Source organism: Falco naumanni, chromosome 13 (assembly GCF_017639655.2).
Source record: "Falco naumanni isolate bFalNau1 chromosome 13, bFalNau1.pat, whole genome shotgun sequence".
In the NCBI taxonomy this organism is placed as follows: domain Eukaryota; kingdom Metazoa; phylum Chordata; class Aves; order Falconiformes; family Falconidae; genus Falco; species Falco naumanni.
The window spans coordinates 29154805-29174817 of record NC_054066.1 but is presented as its reverse complement, the minus strand read 5'-3'; the positions used below and the strand labels follow the sequence as shown (position 1 = coordinate 29174817).

The following is a 20013-nucleotide window of genomic DNA, read 5'->3' as shown; positions in this document are numbered from 1 at the left end:
AAAATAGAGTAAGCTTATTCACTTAAACATACTGAAAAGAATACCCTGAACTCAGAGATCTGCATGCATCACCTTCACGTGTATTTTCGTGCTGTACAAATAGACTGAACTGTTGCCAGCTGTTGCTACGTGTAGGAGGAGGATGCAACAGGAAGATATTTGGACAGTGACTCTGCCACAGTGACTGGAGAATGATGACACTGTTTGTGAGCCTGTTCTTCCCTCTGCTGCTGCGCTGCCCTTCCTGGTAACCCAGACTTTGATCCCAGAGCTTTCCTCTCCTGCAGCTCTGATGTGTCACCTGCAGCCACAGTGGTGACCAAAGCAGGGAAGTGGTTTTTTGGCTAGCACCTATGGAAGAGTTTCTCAGCCGAAGATACTGCTGATAGTGAGCCGTGGGGGGTTGCCAATAGGGATGGGTTTAACTCTGAAAAGATTTTCTGAAACAGTTAGTGTTATATTAAAACACTGGTTTAGAATAGTGGACAGAAGTGTTTTTCTGTACGTTCCCCTCTGTCCTGTGTAGAGTCCTGCTCAAGCTGTCAGTGTTTTCCATTTCAGATGCCCCTCTGTAGGAATGCCAGCTAATCGCAAAGAAAACTGAATCTATTCACAGTTTGCTTGTCTCAGACTTGTGTGACCCTCCGTGAAATTAAATATAGCGTGTGTTAGATTTCACAGTCTCTGCTCAGGCATCTTTATCTTTGCCTTCACGCCTGCTCAGAGGTGTTGTAAAAAATGGCTTTTGGAGAGGCTGTCTGAGAGTCTTCAGTAACGCTGTGTATGGTGCAGAAAGTGTTGGCAGAGGGCATTTGCAGTTGTGTCTCTGTTACCAATGGGTTTAGCTTCAGCCTGAAGCCAGCTATTAAAGCTAGATGGGACTAGAAGCTAGAATAAACTTGCTTTACTTTGTCACGCGGACTGTACAGTATCTTCAAGAAACACCAACATAAACATAAAACTTAAACTGCATTTATGCAGTTATATCCCCCATGCCAGATATATGAAGTTTAAACATTAGTTGCATAAAACTTGTATTTCTTCAGAAAATCTTCTGTGTCCCAGGAGTCATTTGCAGTGTCATTTACATGCTGACTGTGTAACCGTGGTTTTGTTTCTCTCTAGCACCTTGCCTCCATGGTGTTCTACCCAGCAGATCTTGAAAAGTTTGTCAAGCTTTGTATAGGCACGGTTTAATCCATTTAAAATTGTACTAGCTGGTGTGATCTTTTTAAGGAGAACTTCAGATCATATTGATGATTGTCTTAACTTACTTTGCTAATTAAAATAGACACTATGTAGCTGGATTATGTTTAAAAGAAAAAAAAAAAAAAAAACCCAACCAAATTGCCAGTGTTTTCCAGATCCCTGGAGCTGCCATCTCCTGCTTTGCTCTGAGTAGACCCTTCAGGGCATTGTTTCTGAAAGAGATTACATGATGAAGTATTAGATTAAGTATCTTGTTTGGATTTTAGGATTTTCTTACTTGGCAGTGTAGATGTATCCTGTATTGATCAGCTCTTTTTGCCACGTAATCAAAACTTAAATGACTACTGTTTGCCCAGATCACAAGCCACAGATGAAGGTCCTCTCATCACAAACTGCAGTACTGCCTGAAGGGTAGGGGGAACCCATTCTTCTGATGAGTTTTACTCAAGAGTTTTCTGCAGTAAATCAAGGTCGTTTTTCAATGCATTCTTTTTTCCCCTTAACTTCTCTGAAATAATACGATGGCAATATTCTCAAGCATTTGCATGCCAGGTGAGGAAAGAACTAAGAACAGTCCTGCTCAACCCTCGTCTGTGGTAGGGGTTGATTTAAACTGTTGTGGTGGGGTTGAGCTCACCTGAAAAGGCACAGGATACTGGCTGCACTGTGAACCGCTTGGCTGTTCTCTGTGCTACTCTGGTTTTCTCTTGAGGCCTTGGCAGTCTGTGCTGTGTAATGCTGTCTCTGGTTCCTTTTTTTCCTGCAAAACATGATTCTGTTTCCTTCTCGCCTGAACTGGACTGACAGCAAATGTTGCGGAATAGTGTATATTTCAGGGGGAAAGGGTTCAGTAAAAGAAACTGCAAAGCACCCGAGGCTGTGAGATGCTGGTTACAGTGGTACAGTTGCTGTGCCATCTCAGCTGCGTGATGGTGGGTGTGCATTTTTACTGAATTTTAATTGTGGTTGCTGAATGACATCAATGGTGTTTGTCAGCTGAAAGGTAACAGTATTATTGAATAGTGGCCATTAGAATCTTACTTGTTTTACTAGGATTCTCCAGAAAGAGGTGATGTTTTTTCTAGCCTATCTATACTTGTATTCAAAACTTAATCTGCATGCTGTCCTCTCTGTATTCTTCATGTGTTGTATTACTGCCAAAATTATGTTGACAAATTAATTGTCATTGTGTCCTTCCTGAAAAAAATATGACTGAAGCGCTGTACTGTCAATTTATCTTCCTGTGGAAATGCAGCACAGATGGTATGTAACTCAGTGTCCCAGATTCTTCCAAGGAGAGACTCACCGCCAGGTCCCCTTAGAACCTTTCCTCTTCTGATTAGATTACTTTTCAGAACTCTTCTGCCAGTCGTTAGGATTTCGTGGTCAGTTTTTCCTTTACTTCTGTCTCAAGTACTTTTGGAGATACTTCTTTCTCTAGCTGAGGTCCTCAGCCTAAGAACTGATACTTCTCTACCTCATTGTCTTCTAAATGACTGTTTTTAACGTTAACCACCCAACCCCCCTGCCTTCCCTCACCAGTGACTTAAGATGGTTTGTGTTATCCAGCAACAGATAGTTTTGGCATCAAATAAAAATAACTCATTTTGAGATTAAATACTGTTTGAAACAAGGATTGAAACCGTATTCTAGATGAATGGCCTTAAAACTGTGAGTTTAACCCAAAGAGTCGTAACAGCCCCCTCTGTTGTAGAGGGCTGCTGTAGGACCAGCATAGTAGAGTTTATTTGTATCCTTTTATTTTTTGCACTCTGATGTAAAAGGGGTATTTTGGTGCTGGTGGTGCCTGGAGTTTTCCCGCCTCCTCCATTACTCCCTCAGGTCAGCCAACTACCAGCCAGATGAGATACAGCTGGAAAATAACCTGCAAAGCAAACCTGGTCAGAGGTTTTTTTTCTCTTGCCTCCTTTGCATCCCCATCAGAGCAGCTTCCAGATCTCATCAGCTCTCAGCCCACGAGCAGCTGTGCTGATGTACCTGAAAGAGCATGGTAGGAAAAGGAGTGAGTAAGTTGGACAGGAGCTGTCGAAGCTGGCATTGCCGTAACTATGGATGAAGCTGCCATCTGCCACAGTACTTACTTGTACTGCAACCCCTTCCTATATTCTGTAAAAACATACTCTCTGTTAAAAAAATTAATTGCACAGCAGCATTTGTAACGCACTTCGTGGAACCTCTGGCTCTTCTTCTGTGGCCAAACCTCTGCATAGGGAGTTCTTTATGAGAATATTTGTGCTTAAGGACAGTAGAACAAAAATACTTAAAGCCTTCCAGCTGTAACCCAAAAACTGTTTATCCAGTAGGTGTTTACGCATCCTTTCCTGCAGAGCATCACTGTCGTGAGCATCTGAAACTTAGTGCTCACACAGATCCCATCAAGTAGTTGTGCTTTGTGGTTGGTCTTGCAGGGCTTGTTCTAGCAGGAGCTTATGAATCTTTCACCAGTTTCCAGAGACACTGTTGCTGCAGGAAGAGGGGAAGCCATTTATCTGCATATTTCTCTGGTAGTAAAGTGGATGGATGTCCAACAGTTCCCGACCTTGCATCTCTGCTTTCCTTGTGCAGAGACTGATAAGGAGTGACAAAAAAGCCTTTCTTGGTTGAGACTGAGAAGTCTTCAAGATGTCAGTCTTGTTTCAGAGAACTGCTGTTGCCCTCCATGTGTAAAAGGCACAGAGTTGTTAAGTCTAGAAGTGTCTGTGTTCAGCAAGGCTGTCATGGTGGTAGAGATACAGGTGTTCCCTTGGCTCCTCTCATGTATTGTTGGTCGGTGTGCTTTGTTTAGATGAGATTTTCAACTTGAAATTTGTGAGGAGAAAGCTCTCATTGCAGGTAATGAGTTAGGTTATGTTGTTCCACATTACTCTGCCAACAGCAAGGCAGGTCTGTGCAGTGTTTACACCTAGGAAATGTTGCCTCCTGCGTGTTGTGCTGTAACTTCTGCTATAGGTGTGGCTGTATCAACATGAACATTGTGTGTACAGGTGTTTATGTATACATTTTATAGGAAAAGCAGCTTTATGTGCAGCAGTATCAAAACCTGCAACTTTCTCCCTACCTTCTAGCATGTGTGATAGTTTGCTGCCCCAGGTAACTGCTACCAATGTGTAGGAAAGAGGCTGAAGTGCCTGTGATGGCACAAGGAGGAATCCAGCAGCATTTGAAGGTGTGCAGTGTCACGTGTGCTGCCCCGTGGCCTTCCCGGTGACGGGCATTGCTGCTCTCCTTCAGACGGCGCTGGCGCGGGGCGCGGAGCACACTCGCACTTCGAACCCGCGCGCCCTCAGCTGCCGAAGCCAGGCGGCTGCCAGCCCGGGGCAGAGATGAACCCGGAGCTGCTGTGGGGCTGTACCCAGTGGGCTCTGGGGAGGTGGGGCAGGAGCCTGGCCGAGCGGGTGGGGGTTGTAGTTGGAAACAAGATGACAAATGCCAGACTTTCTCTGAAGAGTTTCCTGGGCGCTCTGTAAATCACCATTATTTCTAGACTGTGCTGGAGAGTTCCCTGGCTGATGCGCTTCCCTCAAGACTCAGCAGTGCTTAGTTTGTATTTGTGTATGGTTCAGTTTTTATCTTAACAGAAATTTCTTCCCAGATAGCAGGATTGATTAGCTCTCCTGCATGCAGCAGCGTCGGTATTTGCCCACAGGTGGCTGTTGCGGAGCTAGGGGTTAGAGGTGACAGCCCAGGGCTGGGGGGTGAGACGTGTCCAGTCCTTCTCTGAGGTCTTTGCTTGCTCGATGTGTTGGTGTGGCCGTTCTAGTGGGTATATACACGGGGAAAGTCTTCATCCTTGTTGCTAGGAAGCTTCACAAAATGGCTTAAAAATTGTGACATGCAAGAGATCTTTTTGTTCTGTGACAGGTGAGTGTGTAGGTAACTTTTCAGACTCGTGGAGACAGGCAGAAGTACCCTGTAGAGGAATTTTTAAAGGACTGAGGACATATGTTACCACTGTCCAACCAACAATGGTAACATATGTCCTCGGTCCTTTAAAAATTCCTCTACAGTACCCTGGCTGCTTCTCGGTAGTGTAAAAAGCATTACTTTGTTTGGCATGGGAAAGGTTTTTAAAATGAAGACTCCTGTTGTGATGTCCTCATTGATCAGAAAGATTTACATTTCTGGTGCCACAGAGCGTTCTTTGTGTGTTCATTTGTCAGTGGGTATTAATCAGCTGAATCAAGATTTGTTTTTCTGAAATGCATCCATTGAGCTAGATGCTGTGAGCACTTACCTGCTATCTCAAGAATCTCACTGTAACAAAATATATTGGCAGGGTTGCCGCGGCCTTTTTGTTGTTCTGGATTTCTGCTGGAATGCTGTGCAGAGTTGAAAAGGCAGGCGGCTTACCGTTGGGGCAGGGACATGGGGGGAGGCTCCCTGACAGTTGTGCCACTTTGTTGAAGAGTGAATGAATATGCTGTCAGGGTCTTCCCCACCCCCTTCCCCCCACCCCCTACCGCCCTTGTTTGGCTTTGTAATCGCTCAGTGGATATTGCCTAACAAAAGGTATTTTTATGGGCTATTAGCTTTGTGGTGTTAGGCATTATAAATAGATGTGTGTGCATGTATTGTTTTCCATTACTTAAGGTAACTGTAACCCCTGTAACAAACAAATTATTTCAAAGGCCTGTGGATGCAGTCCCTGCTTTAAACGCCCTCTTTGCAGCCATCGTTTTGCTAAGAGCTCTGATTCTGATTCAGCATAAAATTTTTGTGGAAAGCCTTATTCTACCACCCCCCCTCCCCAAACAAAAACACCAAACCAAACCCCAACAAACCAAACAAAAAACAATCAAAAGCAAACAAAACCAACCCAGATCTGTAATGCAGACGTTAAGCTTTTGTTCCTGATGAGAAGATACAGATTTGGAGAGGCTGATCAGAAATTTTTATTACTTTGATATGAAGTTATCAGAAATTAGCAGTTGTTCTGTCAGCTCCCTTCTTGCTAAGAGGAGGCAGCTAAATTGTTCTTGCTTCCATTCCAGCAGCAGCTTTTTGTGTTAGTGGGCAGTAATGTTGTCGGCAGCAACACCACTATGAAGCTAAATCCGCATTATAACCTTCTTTATGCCAAGACATACAGGTCATTATGACTTAAAAACATTAAGCAAGAACAGTAATAATAATGAACTTTGAAATAAGCGAGCTGCAAGCCAGACTGCAGTTGGCTTCCATATACTGAACAGCTTTGGTCATGGACTGATGCTTCCAGTGAGTGTGGGGTTGGCCAGAGGAGCAACAGCACTGTCCAGCATGGCGGGCAACAGAGCGCTGCATGAGCCCGCTGGCAGTAGAAAAGTCAGATAAATGTTTGAGAACCTGCATTCGATCGCTACGTAATGACCCGTGTTCAAACCCACAAGGACGCCGTGCCATCTGTCCCTCTCGCCAGCCTAGTAGTGCTGTTGCATGTATTCTGTCGTTTTGCAAACAGAACAAAATGACCTCATAAATCTTACTGCTCTCAGGTGCTGATCACCTCATTCTGGGGGCTTTTGGTGTTCCCCAGTTACTTTGGTTTCTGACAGATCTTTGACCACGCTTGCTCTTTCCTAGTCTCACTCACCACAAAGGCTTTGCTGTCACTTGTCTTCTATAGTGACCCTTGATGTAAATAAACTGTTAATTTTTTTGCAGTAGCTCTGACCCTTCTGTATATTCCTTTTATGTGCTGTCATTTGGTTCTACATGCTACTTGGTCCCAGATAATAATTGATTCTGTAAGATAATTGTTTTTTGACTGCTGATTTAAAAATCTCTTTTATCTGCCTAATTGGAATAATTCAGTACAGTTTAGTTCTGGAATATTCAGATAGCAAGATGTAGTATTCATGTGAATGTAAGCCTTGCCCAGCTAATACTTTTATTTAGGGGTGATGGGAGAGTAAATGTTGAGAAGAAATGTTGCCCAGAATGGTTCATGGCACCTGTTTAAGTAGAACTCTGTTGATGGGAGTTTTGCAGTTGGGAATGAGACATTGTTGAAGCCTTATAAAGGGGAATTGTAGGAATTGTTTGTAACTGTGCATGTACCACACTGCACGTTTGTGTTTGTACAGCTGAATTAACTTGAGTTTTTGAGAAAGTTGTGGGTATCAGTCATTGATTAAAGCAGTGCTAATGAGTAGAAAAAAAGTTAAGAAAATTGCCCGAGTAAGCCTGTTAGGATGTTGTTCCTGGTGGCAGTTACCAGCTTGTTAACAATCTACCTAAGGACATGGGAACACCCTTAACAGGACCCACCAAAACTTTGAGGAAACTCTTGTCTTAGAGATGGGCAAAGTCCAGTATTGGTGAGATCTCTGGTGTTTCTAGATCCTGTGCTATAAAAAGAAACAAGCAGGAAATGAGTTAAACGTGTATTTCTAAATTTGGCACGTGGCCTTTAGGGGAGGGGGAGTCTGAGTATTACAAATTGGATGTTTCTTTTAAACAACATAAGGGCAAGATGAGGGAGATCAAATACTGTCTTGTGATGCTGTTTGACTTTCACTGAATTGGATCTAACTTTAACCAGAAAAGTTTTGGATTTACCAGAAACAGATGCTTTAAATAAATCTTTTTGATATTAAGCAAAAAAAGCCAGTTACGCAGTGCAACTAATTTGTAGTTGGTTATATTGAACATAATCACTCAGTCACTCAGTACTGATCTTTATGAGAGATTCTGTCATAAAATTTTAAGAAAAAGGTTTTTATGATGTGTCTATCACTGATTGATATCGTAATTAGCAGATGGATGCAAAAAAAGACAACCTTTTAATCAAACTTTGATGCATGGTTTCCAGAGGTAATACTTCTAGTACATTCTTTGGGGGGTGGTACTTGGGAATGCTGCTTCTCTCTGTCCCTCTCTTTTTATTGTCTTTAAAAAAAAAAGTTAAAAAATTACTATCCAAGATTTCTACTGTTCCTTACAGTGACTGTGACTGGATAGATGCTAAAAGTGGAAGTTGTAACCCAGCATGGTCACACACCCTGTCAACGTGCCATAACATATACAGCAGGAAGAAATGTATTTCCTAATTTCCTGAGCAGAGTAAATTGGCAGCGCACCGACGAGTTCTCCCAACTATAAACATGTCTGAGTAGAGTAGAAATGAATTGCAGTTGTCTGCAGCCAGTGGTGGTCAGCGGTTGATATCTGGTTCGTGAGAAATTGTAGACTGTGTAACTTGGAAACTTTTTGATTTTTTTTTTTATTTCCTTCTTGGATGCCAGTGAAATTTCAGGCAACTGTTAACTGTAGTACTTGTCCATGATCGTATGAGATCTTATAGCAACTTTGTGTGCTTTGCCAGTTAGTGCTGCTCTTGACACTAAAAAACCAAGTTTGTAGCATAATGCAAGCCAGCGACAACTTGAAATATTTTGTGCTTTGAAATAAGATGGGTGGAGGACAGAAGGCTGCTGGAGGGCTGCCTGCACGAAGCAGCCAGGCTATTGAAAAATTTTGTGGCACCACTTAAAGGGGAAGAGTGAGGAGAGAACTGTGCACTGTAGTAGATAGCATTAGGTGTGTCTGTAGGCAGTGTCCTGGTTTTCGTTAAATGATAATACTGATAAACATTGCAGTGCAATCTGCAGTTAGTGTCAGACCTTTAAAAAACAAAACTAAACAAAAAATCCCAAACAAAACACCCCACCCCTTGATTATTCTGTGTGATTGAGACAGACTCTAGCAACCACTCAATTTAGGCAGCTGCTTCTAAGCACCCCTGAAAAAATGTCTTCGTTTTGGTTAACCCATGTTGTTAAACACTTGCATGGCAAGTGTCTGTTCATCCTGTTGTCCTCTTCTTACATGTTTGAGGTTTGTTTGTAAAACAAACCATGGAGAACACTGGTGGTGCACTTTAAAAAAGGAAAAAAAAAAAAAGGAAATGCTGCAAGAAGAAGGATTTTGAAGAGCCAGTGTTAGTAATTAGATAATGTAATAAAGGGCTGAAATAAAACATTTCAAAATACTTTAGCTTTTTTTTTTTTTCCCCCTGTGCTATAAGAAAACTTTTTTGTTAGCTGGTTTACTCTAGGGAGTTCAGGATTCTTTGAGGGACTCATCCTGTATTGATTTGAAGAATCAGTCAGCAATATGCAGGCGAGCAGAGGTTATCTTTATTCTGGAGCACTGGGTGCATGGGGGATTGCTCCACCAAAGTCATGCACACTGAGGGGACTTTTCAGTCCCCCTTTATACAAGCTACTCATACCTATTCATTAGTTTTCTAAGAAATTGTTTATATATTCATTACAATTCTGAGAATTCATTTACATATCTTGTGCCTGCGCAATGTCCTTGAGGAGTTGTCTCTGTGCAGACTCTGTTCCTTAGTGGTCATGTTTAAAGTCTCCATCTTCACCACGTTGCATGTACAACAGGAATCTAAGACCAAATGTCCCTTCTAAAGATAACCAAAACAAGGACTTAGCAGTCTGTGCATCCGTCATGTGGCAGTAAGGGTCCTCGGACACTTCCCGACTTTTAACTAAACATAGGTGCGTCATCCTTTGAGTAAGTGGTACAGCATTCACTGTTCAGTATAAAGGCTGAAGGCAAGATCAGTGTACGGGTTTCAGCGGCTTCTGCGTTTTTAAGGATTGCACTGACGTTGGCGTGCCAGTGTAGGTAATTCTAATGACCTGCAATAGCTGATCTGCATGAGCTCTTATACCCCAAACTGTAAAGTACTTCTAATGAGCATTGTGGAAGTAAATGCTTTTGTTTTCTGGTAAAATTCGAAATGCAGGGAGGATTGGAAAGCTTTCAGAAGCCAAAGAGACTTGCATATCTGGACCAGAGGGCAAACAATAGGGAGTTCTTAGAGCAGGCGTGTTTAGGGTAAGAAGTCAGCACAGGGTTTCGGTTTCTGTTCCCATTTTCCCTGTTTCCAATCTGTGTTTGGTGTCGGTGGCAGACTGGAGCATGTGGCACATGAGCACCGTGTCCAGCTCAGCCTGCTGTGTATTGGTTTTGTTCATCGTTTAGCAGTCACACAGAGCTTTATTTCATTGAACATTTCTGGTATCATACTGCCTTTGCTACAAGAGGAAATGTGTTAATGTGTGCTTGAAGTGGTTTGTTTCTAGAAATTCTAGTCTAACCAGATCAGCAGTGCTGTTTCTTGGGTTTGGCAGCTGCAGCTAGAGAATGGGAAGTCGCTTTGCCGGCATCGCTTACACTGAGCTCTGCCAGGTGACATCGCCACCCTTTGACTTGTATCATCTGGAAGGTTTCCTGTATTCTTCTGCCAAAGGAGAGCTGATCTCGCCCTTCCACAAACCATTTAAGTTGTCATTAGCTTATGAAAGTCAGGGGTTGTGTCAGGTGAAGTGTAAAATGTGAGAGAAAGTCTAATTTTTTTGTAAAAACAAGTAATTTATTTTATTTTTTCACAGGTTCTTTAAAGAACTTGAAGCAAGACATCAAAACAACATCTTTATTGATGATATCAGTGATATAGTTGAAAAGCATACCTCCTCAACGTTCGATCCATATGTAAAATACTGCACCAATGAAGTCTATCAGCAGCGAACGCTTCAGAAATTACTGTAAGAACTGATTTTAAAATACGATTGCAAGATCACTCCCTTTGTAGGACGAGTGGGTAGTAGGCTGTGGTGTTTGGTGCAAAACCTATGGCTTCCAGCTGAGCATGTACTTACATGCTCAGCGTTCCTTAATGTACAGGTTCCTTTGAAGTAATTGAGAGTGAAAGTACACCTGGCTGTGCGGGCCGGTCTGTTTGCGGTCATGTGTTACGTTCCCTCTCCACTGACAAGTATGGTTTAGTCAGTGCCAGACACACGCCGTGTTTGTCCCACGGGAGGCTGCTGCACTCACGTTTGCCTACAGGAGAACTTGAGGTTTCTAAATGGCAATACTGGTCTGGCGTTTTAAGTAAATAAAGCTGAAGGCTTAGTCAGTATGACTCCTGCAGATCACACTTTCCTATTAATAGAATAACAATTTATTTAAAATCTAGCAACTTTCACAATTCTTTGGTAAAACATACTGTTTAGTTCTCTTCCCATTTTCCCCAACAGAGCCACAAATCCAGCATTTAAAGAGGTGTTATCACGGATCGAGTCCCATGAAGATTGCCGGAATTTACCAATGATCTCTTTCCTCATTCTTCCCATGCAGAGAGTTACTCGTCTCCCCTTACTGATGGATGTGAGAACAGAGTTATTTTTCTATTTTTCCTTGATGCGTATTCTTTTAATGTTACATTGTTCCTTACAAAATTCCTGGTTCTCTTCATATCTTCTTACTTACACCAAGTCCGGGGCTGTAGATACTGCTCTGTTGATTGTGAAGTGCTGTTGTGGTTTTTTGCTTACTGTGCCTGGTATCTCCTTTTCCTGATCCTCCATTCAAAAATTAAATATTTGACATTCTGATAGAAAAATGGTGTAGGAAAGGGTCAAAACAATGATGAAACCAAGGAGGAACCTAGCACAAAACCTGTATATAGTATTTGGGTTAAAATTAAACCCTACAGTTTAAGAAACAGGACTTCCTGTCATATACGTTAGGTGAGGGTCCTTTAACAGTGAATACTTCCAGGAACAGGGTCGTTAAGACCCTCAGGTAAAAGGGTCCTGGTGTAACCCCGAAGAACAAACTCCGCTCTCGAGCGCATGGTGGCTGTTGGCGAGCGGGACAGTATTGATGCACTTGCTGTCCCCACAGTGTGCTACACTGGGATGTTCCCTTCCTCTGCAGGTTACTGCGTGACATAGGAAGCCTGACGATGTGCCAGTGAGCGTTTGTGAAGCGAAGTTCACAACACTAAAACTAAATTTATGAGCTTGACCACCAGCAACAGTGCAGATGAAAATCCAGGCTCTGATTCTAGCATTGGCAGGATCCAGAAGCAGGACTAACAGTTTTGTTTTATATATTTGCAAACTGTGCGCTGATTAATTTGATCATGTAGATAGTTACTTAGTTCATTCATGGACACTGAAAACTGTCTTCCCTGCAGTACGTTTCTAGGTGAAAAATGGAATAATAACCCACTAGGTGTGCCTTCCCTTTCTTCAGTTTTTTCTTTTCTTTGCATCCTTCCCCTTGCATCCTTCCCCTCTTTGGCTAAAAGAATCTAAACAAGCAAACCAAGGATTTTACTTTCCACTGTTACAGTTTTGTTTTTCTTGGAGATGGTTGTGTAAACCTTATATCGAGACTTCAAAGTGAATTTGATTTTTAAGGCTTCAGTACCAGAAATATGGCTCCAACTACATTAAAACAAATGAAACAAAGTGATTTAACTGGTCTGTCATCGATTTAGATGCCTGTTTCTGACAGCACTTCATCTCCACCTTGAACTCATAAGAAAAACTCTGTCAATAGTTAAAACTGTCATGTGTAAGTCATAGAATTTATTTCTCATTACTTTCCAGTACTTGCCCTGTCTGGATGCTGCAGCTGCCTTCTCTCCCATGTGCTTGTTTGTTTTAATAAAATAATAGTTATGTATATTTTTCTATGGTACACATAACAGCATAGCCTTACAAGCTTTTCCTGTGAATCCTTTGGGAATACCTACCTTCCACAAAAAGGTCAGACAGAGTAACCCAGCGCAGTTTTCTTATTGCACTTATGGGTGTACTTCAGTGGGCAGTTCAGCTTCCAGGAAAAGCGTAATGCTGCAGCAGGAATGACCTGTTCCTGTGCGGCTGCAGGGGATGCCATTGTGGTTTGGGAAGAAGGAAGAGGCAGGGCAGCAGCAACTCCCCTCGCCGGGAGGGTACAGCCCAGCTCTGCCACAGCGTGCCTGCGGGTGGAGGTTGGCCCAGAGGGGCAAAACATCATTTACATCACTTGGCTCCAGAAAGCTTTCATGGGAGGCATTCCTTCGTGTGACCGCGCACTCTGAAGGAGTGATCTGGTGTTCCCTCGTTTACCCCAGTCCACAGCTATCACTGGGTTTCCAATTAATATGTACATAAATTTCTCTATTTGTTACAGTCTGTGCTGCTTAGTTTTCTGAAGTAACTGACATTTTATTTCAGACTATTTGTCAGAAAACTCCTAAGGATTCATCAAAATACGAGAACTGCAAGCAAGCTCTGAAAGAAGTGAGCAAGGTATGTTCCTAAAAGTTTAATCTGGATGCAGAATTCTTTCTAGTTTGTTTTCCCGTGTAAATTGCACTGCATGCTTTTGTTATTTCAAAAATCCACTCGGAGAAGTGGCTGCTTTTGTTTTTTGTTAGTCACTAGAGAATTAATTTTCATGTTTATTACCCATTTTGTTCACTGCTTTCATTGTGTAGCCGGACAAATTGATCCTGTTTGCTACCACTCCTTCCAACAGAAAGCCATATGGTGGGCCATAGATACAAAAAAAGCCAAAATGCTGTCCTGACAGTGGAAGTCTGAATTTTCTGAGCAAACTTCAGCTTTTGTTGTAAATTAATCAGATTATCTTCTGTCAGTTGTTCAAAACTGTTCTCCTGTAGTCACGCTCTTCTGCCAAGAACGGATGGCAGAAGAGCACAAGTCCATTTTCCATGAGTGAATTGCAAATTTCAACAGCACTTACTTGTATAATAAATTCCAGTTCCTTCCATTTGAACCCGAGCAATCAGATTACCTTTTTTAAAAAAAAAAATAGTGGGAAATTACAGTCCATCTGTTTAGTATTTATGTTCTGGAACGAGACAGTTCTTTAAAACAGAACATGGTGGTACAAAAACTTAAGGATCTAAGGGCTAGCTATTTTTTGCTTCCAAGATCTGGGATTTTCCAAAACTACAGTGCATTGTAGGCTGTTTGGAGCTGCGAAGTACTGGGCGTTCTTTATTAAAACAAAAGCTTTCTCTGCATGTGTAGTGGGTTTGCGTGGCCAGGTTTGGTAGCGGGGGGCTACAGGAGAGCTGTAACCCTTCTCAGTCAGAACTTTGGGCTGAACCTTCGTACCATGTAGACTCCCCTGAAGAACAACTGATTCTCATGGCTTTGTAGGGTAACTCAGGTTGCGGGGATCTCAGGAGATCAGCCAGTGCAGCCTCTGGGCGGAATCGGCTGTGGGGTCAGACCTGCTTACTCGGGGCCACCTTCAGCCTGGTCTTGAAAACTTTGTGATCCAGTGTGAAAATGTCAGTTCCTTCATAAATTTTATGCGTCCCTGGAAGTGTGTTTTATAAAGGAACAAGAGTTTGTGTTACAAGTCTTGAGTACGTTAAACCTGTTAAATAAATGTCTTGGTTTTAGCTGGTGCGTTTATGCAACGAAGGTGCTCGGAAAATGGAAAGGACGGAAATGATGTACACGATTAACTCCCAACTGGAATTTAAAATCAAGGTATGATGATGATATTTCTGACCATAAGTCATGTAGCTTAGAAATAGCTTTGACTGCGTGTTAAGTTTTGATGGGTTCATTGCCAGCATAACCGAAGTAAATTAGCATGGGCTGTAAATACTGATGTGACTTTTCAGTCGAGGAAGACAGGTTCATGTTCTGGAGTAGCTGAAGCCCTGGAAGCCTGGAGGGTAATCACCAAGGACTGTTGCATCTAACCAAGCAGATTAAGCTTCCAGATGAGGCTTTTCAGGGAAAGGGAGTATCTGGATATATATTTTTAAAAAGAGTAATTTAGCATTAATCACTGAAGAATGAGGTATGCCCAGGCTCTGGGTTTACCTTTTTGGATTAAACCCTGTCCCCACTGGGGGGACAGCACCTGTGCCACCAGTCACGGTACAGTTTTCTGCTGTTTGACGTAATTTGTAACAATGTGTGTGATGGTCTCGTCACCACTCACACACAGTCATATGCTGCGGTGCCTCTGTGTGCGTCCCGTCATCCATTCCCTCACGGTTTGCCAGGGTATTAACTGCCTTTTTGTCTCTTTCTCCTCATGTGAAACAAAAGCGGAAGAATGCGCAGTAGCCCTTCCGCGCAAAGGGAGGCTGTGTTGCTGCACAGCGCACCTGGCCAGCTGCCTGTGCTGTGGAAGGCTCTCATAGCATGGGAACTTGCTGGGTGGATTAAGAACTGTTTTTTGGGGAGGTGCTGCAGTGCGCTGTGGAACAGTTCTGTCTGCTGTGCTGGCACGGCTGGCTGTGCGCGAGCAAGGGGTGGTAAATTCCATCATCCCTGAACTGACTGTTCTGCAAGGTGTGGGGAGGTTTGACGTTCTGCTTAGGCTTCTGACTGCAGCTGAAGGACAGATGGTGCATTTGTAGAGAGTGAATTAGTGTGTGTAATTGGAGCTGTAAACAGTGGGACTTGCATAGCACTTTCCTATCGCACAAATTCTTGCATTGAAATGATCTGTGATGGCAGGATAACAAAACTTTTGTCAAGTATTTTCACTTTAAGTAGAAAGGTTGTGTTTTAGCAAAACGGTTTTTAAATATATATTGAATTAAGTATTCTTTGCTGTAAAGACAAAGTTAAGTTGCTGTGAAGATTTTGCTGTTAGGAGAGGCCAACTGCTGCTGCTTGGCGCAGAGATGCTCTCCCATACGTGACGGGAGTACGCTCAGGTAAATGCCTTTAGGCCAGGGAAGGATCCCAGTAGTATTTGACTGTCTGAAAACTGGTATTGGATGCCCAGATCTACAGCAGCATGAATTAACAACCCAGGCCTGTTTCTACTTGGAATTACGGTCTGTTTGTACAGGAGTCTGATGGCCTGCTGTAAAAAAATGGTCTGTGTGAGGCGTCATCCTCTTTGTGGGAGATGCTGGAGAACAGGGTGGTGTCCACGGAGGCAGCGCTGCAACCCCCCCCCGGCCTGGCTGGCTCCCCCAGGAGCTGGCTCTGGCTGTGCCTGAGGGCAGAAGCTGCTGCCCCGGCCTGCGACAGCACATCTGGCAGCAGCGTGACTGCGCAGCTGAGATCCTGCGACGCCTGCCTGGGACTGCACGCTCTGCAGCAGCAGGCTCCAGGGTGGGGAAATAATCCCAGCTAAACTACACCTTTATTAATGCAGTTCACTTTGGTAATCCCACAGCTCTGTCTTGCTAGTGCAGGTGCTGCTAACCCTCAAGTAATTTTAAAAACTCCTAGGCTACTGCAGTATTAAAATTTTTGCTTTTCTAGCAGGAAAAAATAGCAGACACTATAGTCATAGTTAGTAGCCGTTTTATTGTACTTTCAAGGTATTCAAGTACAGTTACTTTTTTTCTTTTCAGTGTTTGTTAAAATACCATTTCTATAACCAATGTCTCATGGTTACATAATGAGTGTCCCTTTGTGAGAAGACTTTGTTACTACTACACATGTAGTAAGTAGAGGTCCATGTTTTTAAAACAGTTCTTTAAAGGATCTTGGTCGGCCTTCGAGGAAGTGCTGTGTCTCCAGAAGATGATTTTCAACTTGTCTCAAGTATTTTGCTTTTCAGGCTTGGACTAAAAACTGAAAGCAATTACAGTATTTACTTGTAACAAACACTTCTTACCGAGTGACACGGCTACATTTGCTAAGTGTGGCGATAATAGCCTAAAATAGTTTGGATCTTCTGAAGTCCTTGGGTGATTCACCTTGCAGTTTGATTCAGTTTTCAAATGCACAGAAGTACCGAACAGTGTGTTACGTGCGTATAGTTTATAGCCCCTCACGTTCCCCACGGGAAGAGGACGGACACTATTGCTCCCGACTTCACAGAAGCCAGAGGCCCTGCACAATTCACTGCACACGCTCTAACTGGCAGTTCTTGCTGTTTTCATGGGAGTAACAACAACTTCATGCATTTTGCTTTTCTGTATTTTTTAATGCAAAATTCTTTGTGCATCTTAAATATAACATATTTGTGGTTTAGACCTTATCTGTGGCTTGAGAGCTTGCCAGCTGGCATATGAAAGACTGCCTTGGCCACATTTCAATACATTTTTAAGTTCTGACAGCTTTTTTTATACAGAAAAGAGATGGTATACACGATGTACTCTTTTGGCAATTAAGGAAAGATTTAATATTACAGTAAAAACAAGCTGCCTCTGGAATACAGTCCAAGAATATAGGACAATGTGGTGAACTTGCTTGGAGGACAGATGACTTTTTAGTTCATCCTGAAATAGAAATCTTCAAAGTACATTTTGTCTGTAAAACAAGCATCATGGTGCTGTAATTCTGTTTTGTAACCACTATAAATTAGGTAAACTATTTCTATTCTTGCTTCAGCATCCCTGTGTTCTGGGATTTTTGTTTATTGTTTTGTTAGATGTAACTGTAGAACATTTTATGGGGATACAAGAGAAGCTACTCAAATATTGTCACCTTTGTATGTAGCTAATCTGTAAATTCAGTTTTTCATGAAGATTCAGAAGTTTTTATTCTTGAGTTTCTCAAATTCAGCCCCAGAAAAACTGTGGTGAGTTTTTCTTTTGTGACTTCTGTGTTCAAGGACCATGTAGCCCAAAGTCTTTCAGTTTTGCACAGTCACAGAAAACGCAGTGGGGTGTCACTGTTCGGGGGTGGGCTGGTGGTGTCACGTGGAGCCATGACTGCATTTCAGTAAATGTAAAAGCATTGCAGTATCGATTAATGAACTTGAAGTTACAGGGATTTATAACCAGGCTGATATACTCCGATACACTAACAGACTTGGATAAAAATCTGTTTATGAAACACAGATTTGAAACTAAATTTTGCATTTCCAAATTGGAGAATACAGTAATACAAAACTAGAGATGTGAGGGGAAAAAAAAAAAAGTTATACCAATAAAACCAGCATATGTGAGATTAGGTTGATTTGGAGGAAATGTCCAAAGGGAATTTCACCAGGATTCAATCCATTAATACTATCTTGGTAGTGTGAATGCAAAAATACTAGGAATCACAGCAGGTAAATTAAATATGTTGGTATTTATTTGTAGTCACTGTGGAAGGATGCAAGTGTTGAGAGGTCCTGAAAGTGTAGCAAAGGTTTTGTTCTAGTGGATGCCTGTGTGCAAGTGCCAGGTGACGCTGAATGGTCATTGCCACCTGTTCTGGGTATGTGGGGACATACATCACTCTAGGACAAGGTAAAAAAGCTCAAGGCTTCTTCAACCTGTATCAATTGCAATCAACAAAACTGCAGTCGCTCCCGAGGGCTGCTGCGCTATGAGCAGCCTTCACCTGCTATTGGTACACACTAGCTACCTCCCAAGGGAAAGCGCAAGGAACAGAGTTCCCTGCCTGCGTGGTGGTAGAAGAAGCATCTCCGTGAAAAATTCCATTGTGTGCCGTTTCAGTCAATGTAAAATCATACCTCAAAATTCAAAACCACGGGGGTGTCTGCACATCAATTTAGAGTTATTATTTTATTCTTCCAGCAGCAAGATCCCAGTCAAAGCACCGTTTTGGTTTTGGCGTAGGATATGGGGCAAGTATTGACATGTTGAAGTTGGCTTAGAAAGGCAGCTAAAGCGATTAAAAGATGCAGAAAGACACCCCAGGCCCAATGAAGATGACAGCTGACAAACTGAATGAAGAAATACTTCTTTACAAGCATGTGAAAGGTGCTTTAAATGAGGGGTAAAAAGCAGTTGTCTTCATTAGTCTAATCATGTGAGACCAACAGTGAATTTGAACAGCAGCGAAGGAAGTAGGCACATTTAGTAAGCAGCAAGCCAGTTACATTGAAAGTAGAAACAACAATTTGATTATTTTGCTTAGGGATGAAGAAAAATATATAAGCTCCAAAAAATATAGCAGTAAGCACTTACTTACTGTGTCAGGTCTTGGGTACAAATGTTCAGCAGTGTGGGCAAAGCAGCTGCCTCTCCTGTTCCTGTGGCGTTGTGTACCCGCTGAACCAGCTGTAAGGTCAGGCTGTGCAGCTCGGGCTTTGCTTGCAGAAGTTCCCCAGAGCCTCATCCTTTTTTGTGCCTGGGAGAAGGTTCCAGACATCTGATGCTCTGCCCAGCATGTGGTCAATACCTGCAGGTGCACCCAGCATCTTCGGTATTCAAGTTAGGCCCCAAGCAGGTCAACAGCAAGTACATGGAAAACTTCCCTTACCGCTATCAAGGGGGAGAACTTAACTGGTTTACTGTGGTGGTTACCCTGGAAGAGCGATGCTGCCTACACCTCGCAAACCGAGGGGCGAAGGTTTATGTAAACCTGACTGACGTTTCTGGGCAGCAGTGACGTGCGCACAGCAAGTTGCTGCCTCTGTCCCGAGAGGGTGCTCCGATGGCCTCAAGCCCTCAGCCTGGCTTGCCTGTCCCCGTCAGCTGCAGGAGCAAATCACAAAGCAATTATGGTCAAATGCAACAGTCACCATTTTCAGACACAGCGGAAGACGGGGCAAAAAGCTTAAGTTCATCCTGAGAGAGAACAGTTACTTGTTAATACAGCCTCTCCTAAGTGGTATCTTGAGATGTTCTCTAAAAGCTTTCAGATGTGCCTTTGAAACCACCAGTGAATTTATGATAGGAGCAAACCATTAGCGTTTCGGCATTAAAGCGGGCAGCTATTTCAAGCCCTACGTATCACATACAGCTTTACCCGTTCCTTTGTGTAGCTGTGTTGGACAGAGTAGAAAATGATGCTACCACATTTGACTGATAAGCTTTCTGGCATCTTTCACTTTCCTTACTTTTTAATGGAAAAAAAGGTCTGCACACCCTGAACATGTCAAGTTACAGTTCAGTACTGTATTAGGACCTATCTTATTGTGGATGCAATCTCCATAAGCCGTTTGTAAAGTGGAATGTACAGTGTGTTTATGTGTTAAAAGGATGTTACGTTTCTTTAATTTCTGTGTGTGGTACAGAACACACATCAGAAAGAAGGTACAGCGCCGTTTTAACTGGCCTTAGGGGTGTGATGAAAT

General features: G+C 42.7%; 1 protein-coding gene across 2 annotated transcripts in view; it reads left to right on the top strand.

Annotated features, from left to right (window-relative positions):
* The window catches only part of ARHGEF26 (Rho guanine nucleotide exchange factor 26), a 56182-nt gene that overhangs the window by 20198 nt on the left and 15971 nt on the right, over nt 1-20013 (top strand). For both annotated transcript variants that reach the window (XM_040613788.1, XM_040613790.1), the window contains exons 6-9: nt 10632-10784; nt 11280-11409; nt 13254-13328; nt 14457-14546. In XM_040613788.1, the coding sequence (XP_040469722.1) occupies nt 10632-10784; nt 11280-11409; nt 13254-13328; nt 14457-14546 (448 nt within the window). The remainder of the gene's footprint in view (nt 1-10631; nt 10785-11279; nt 11410-13253; nt 13329-14456; nt 14547-20013) is intronic.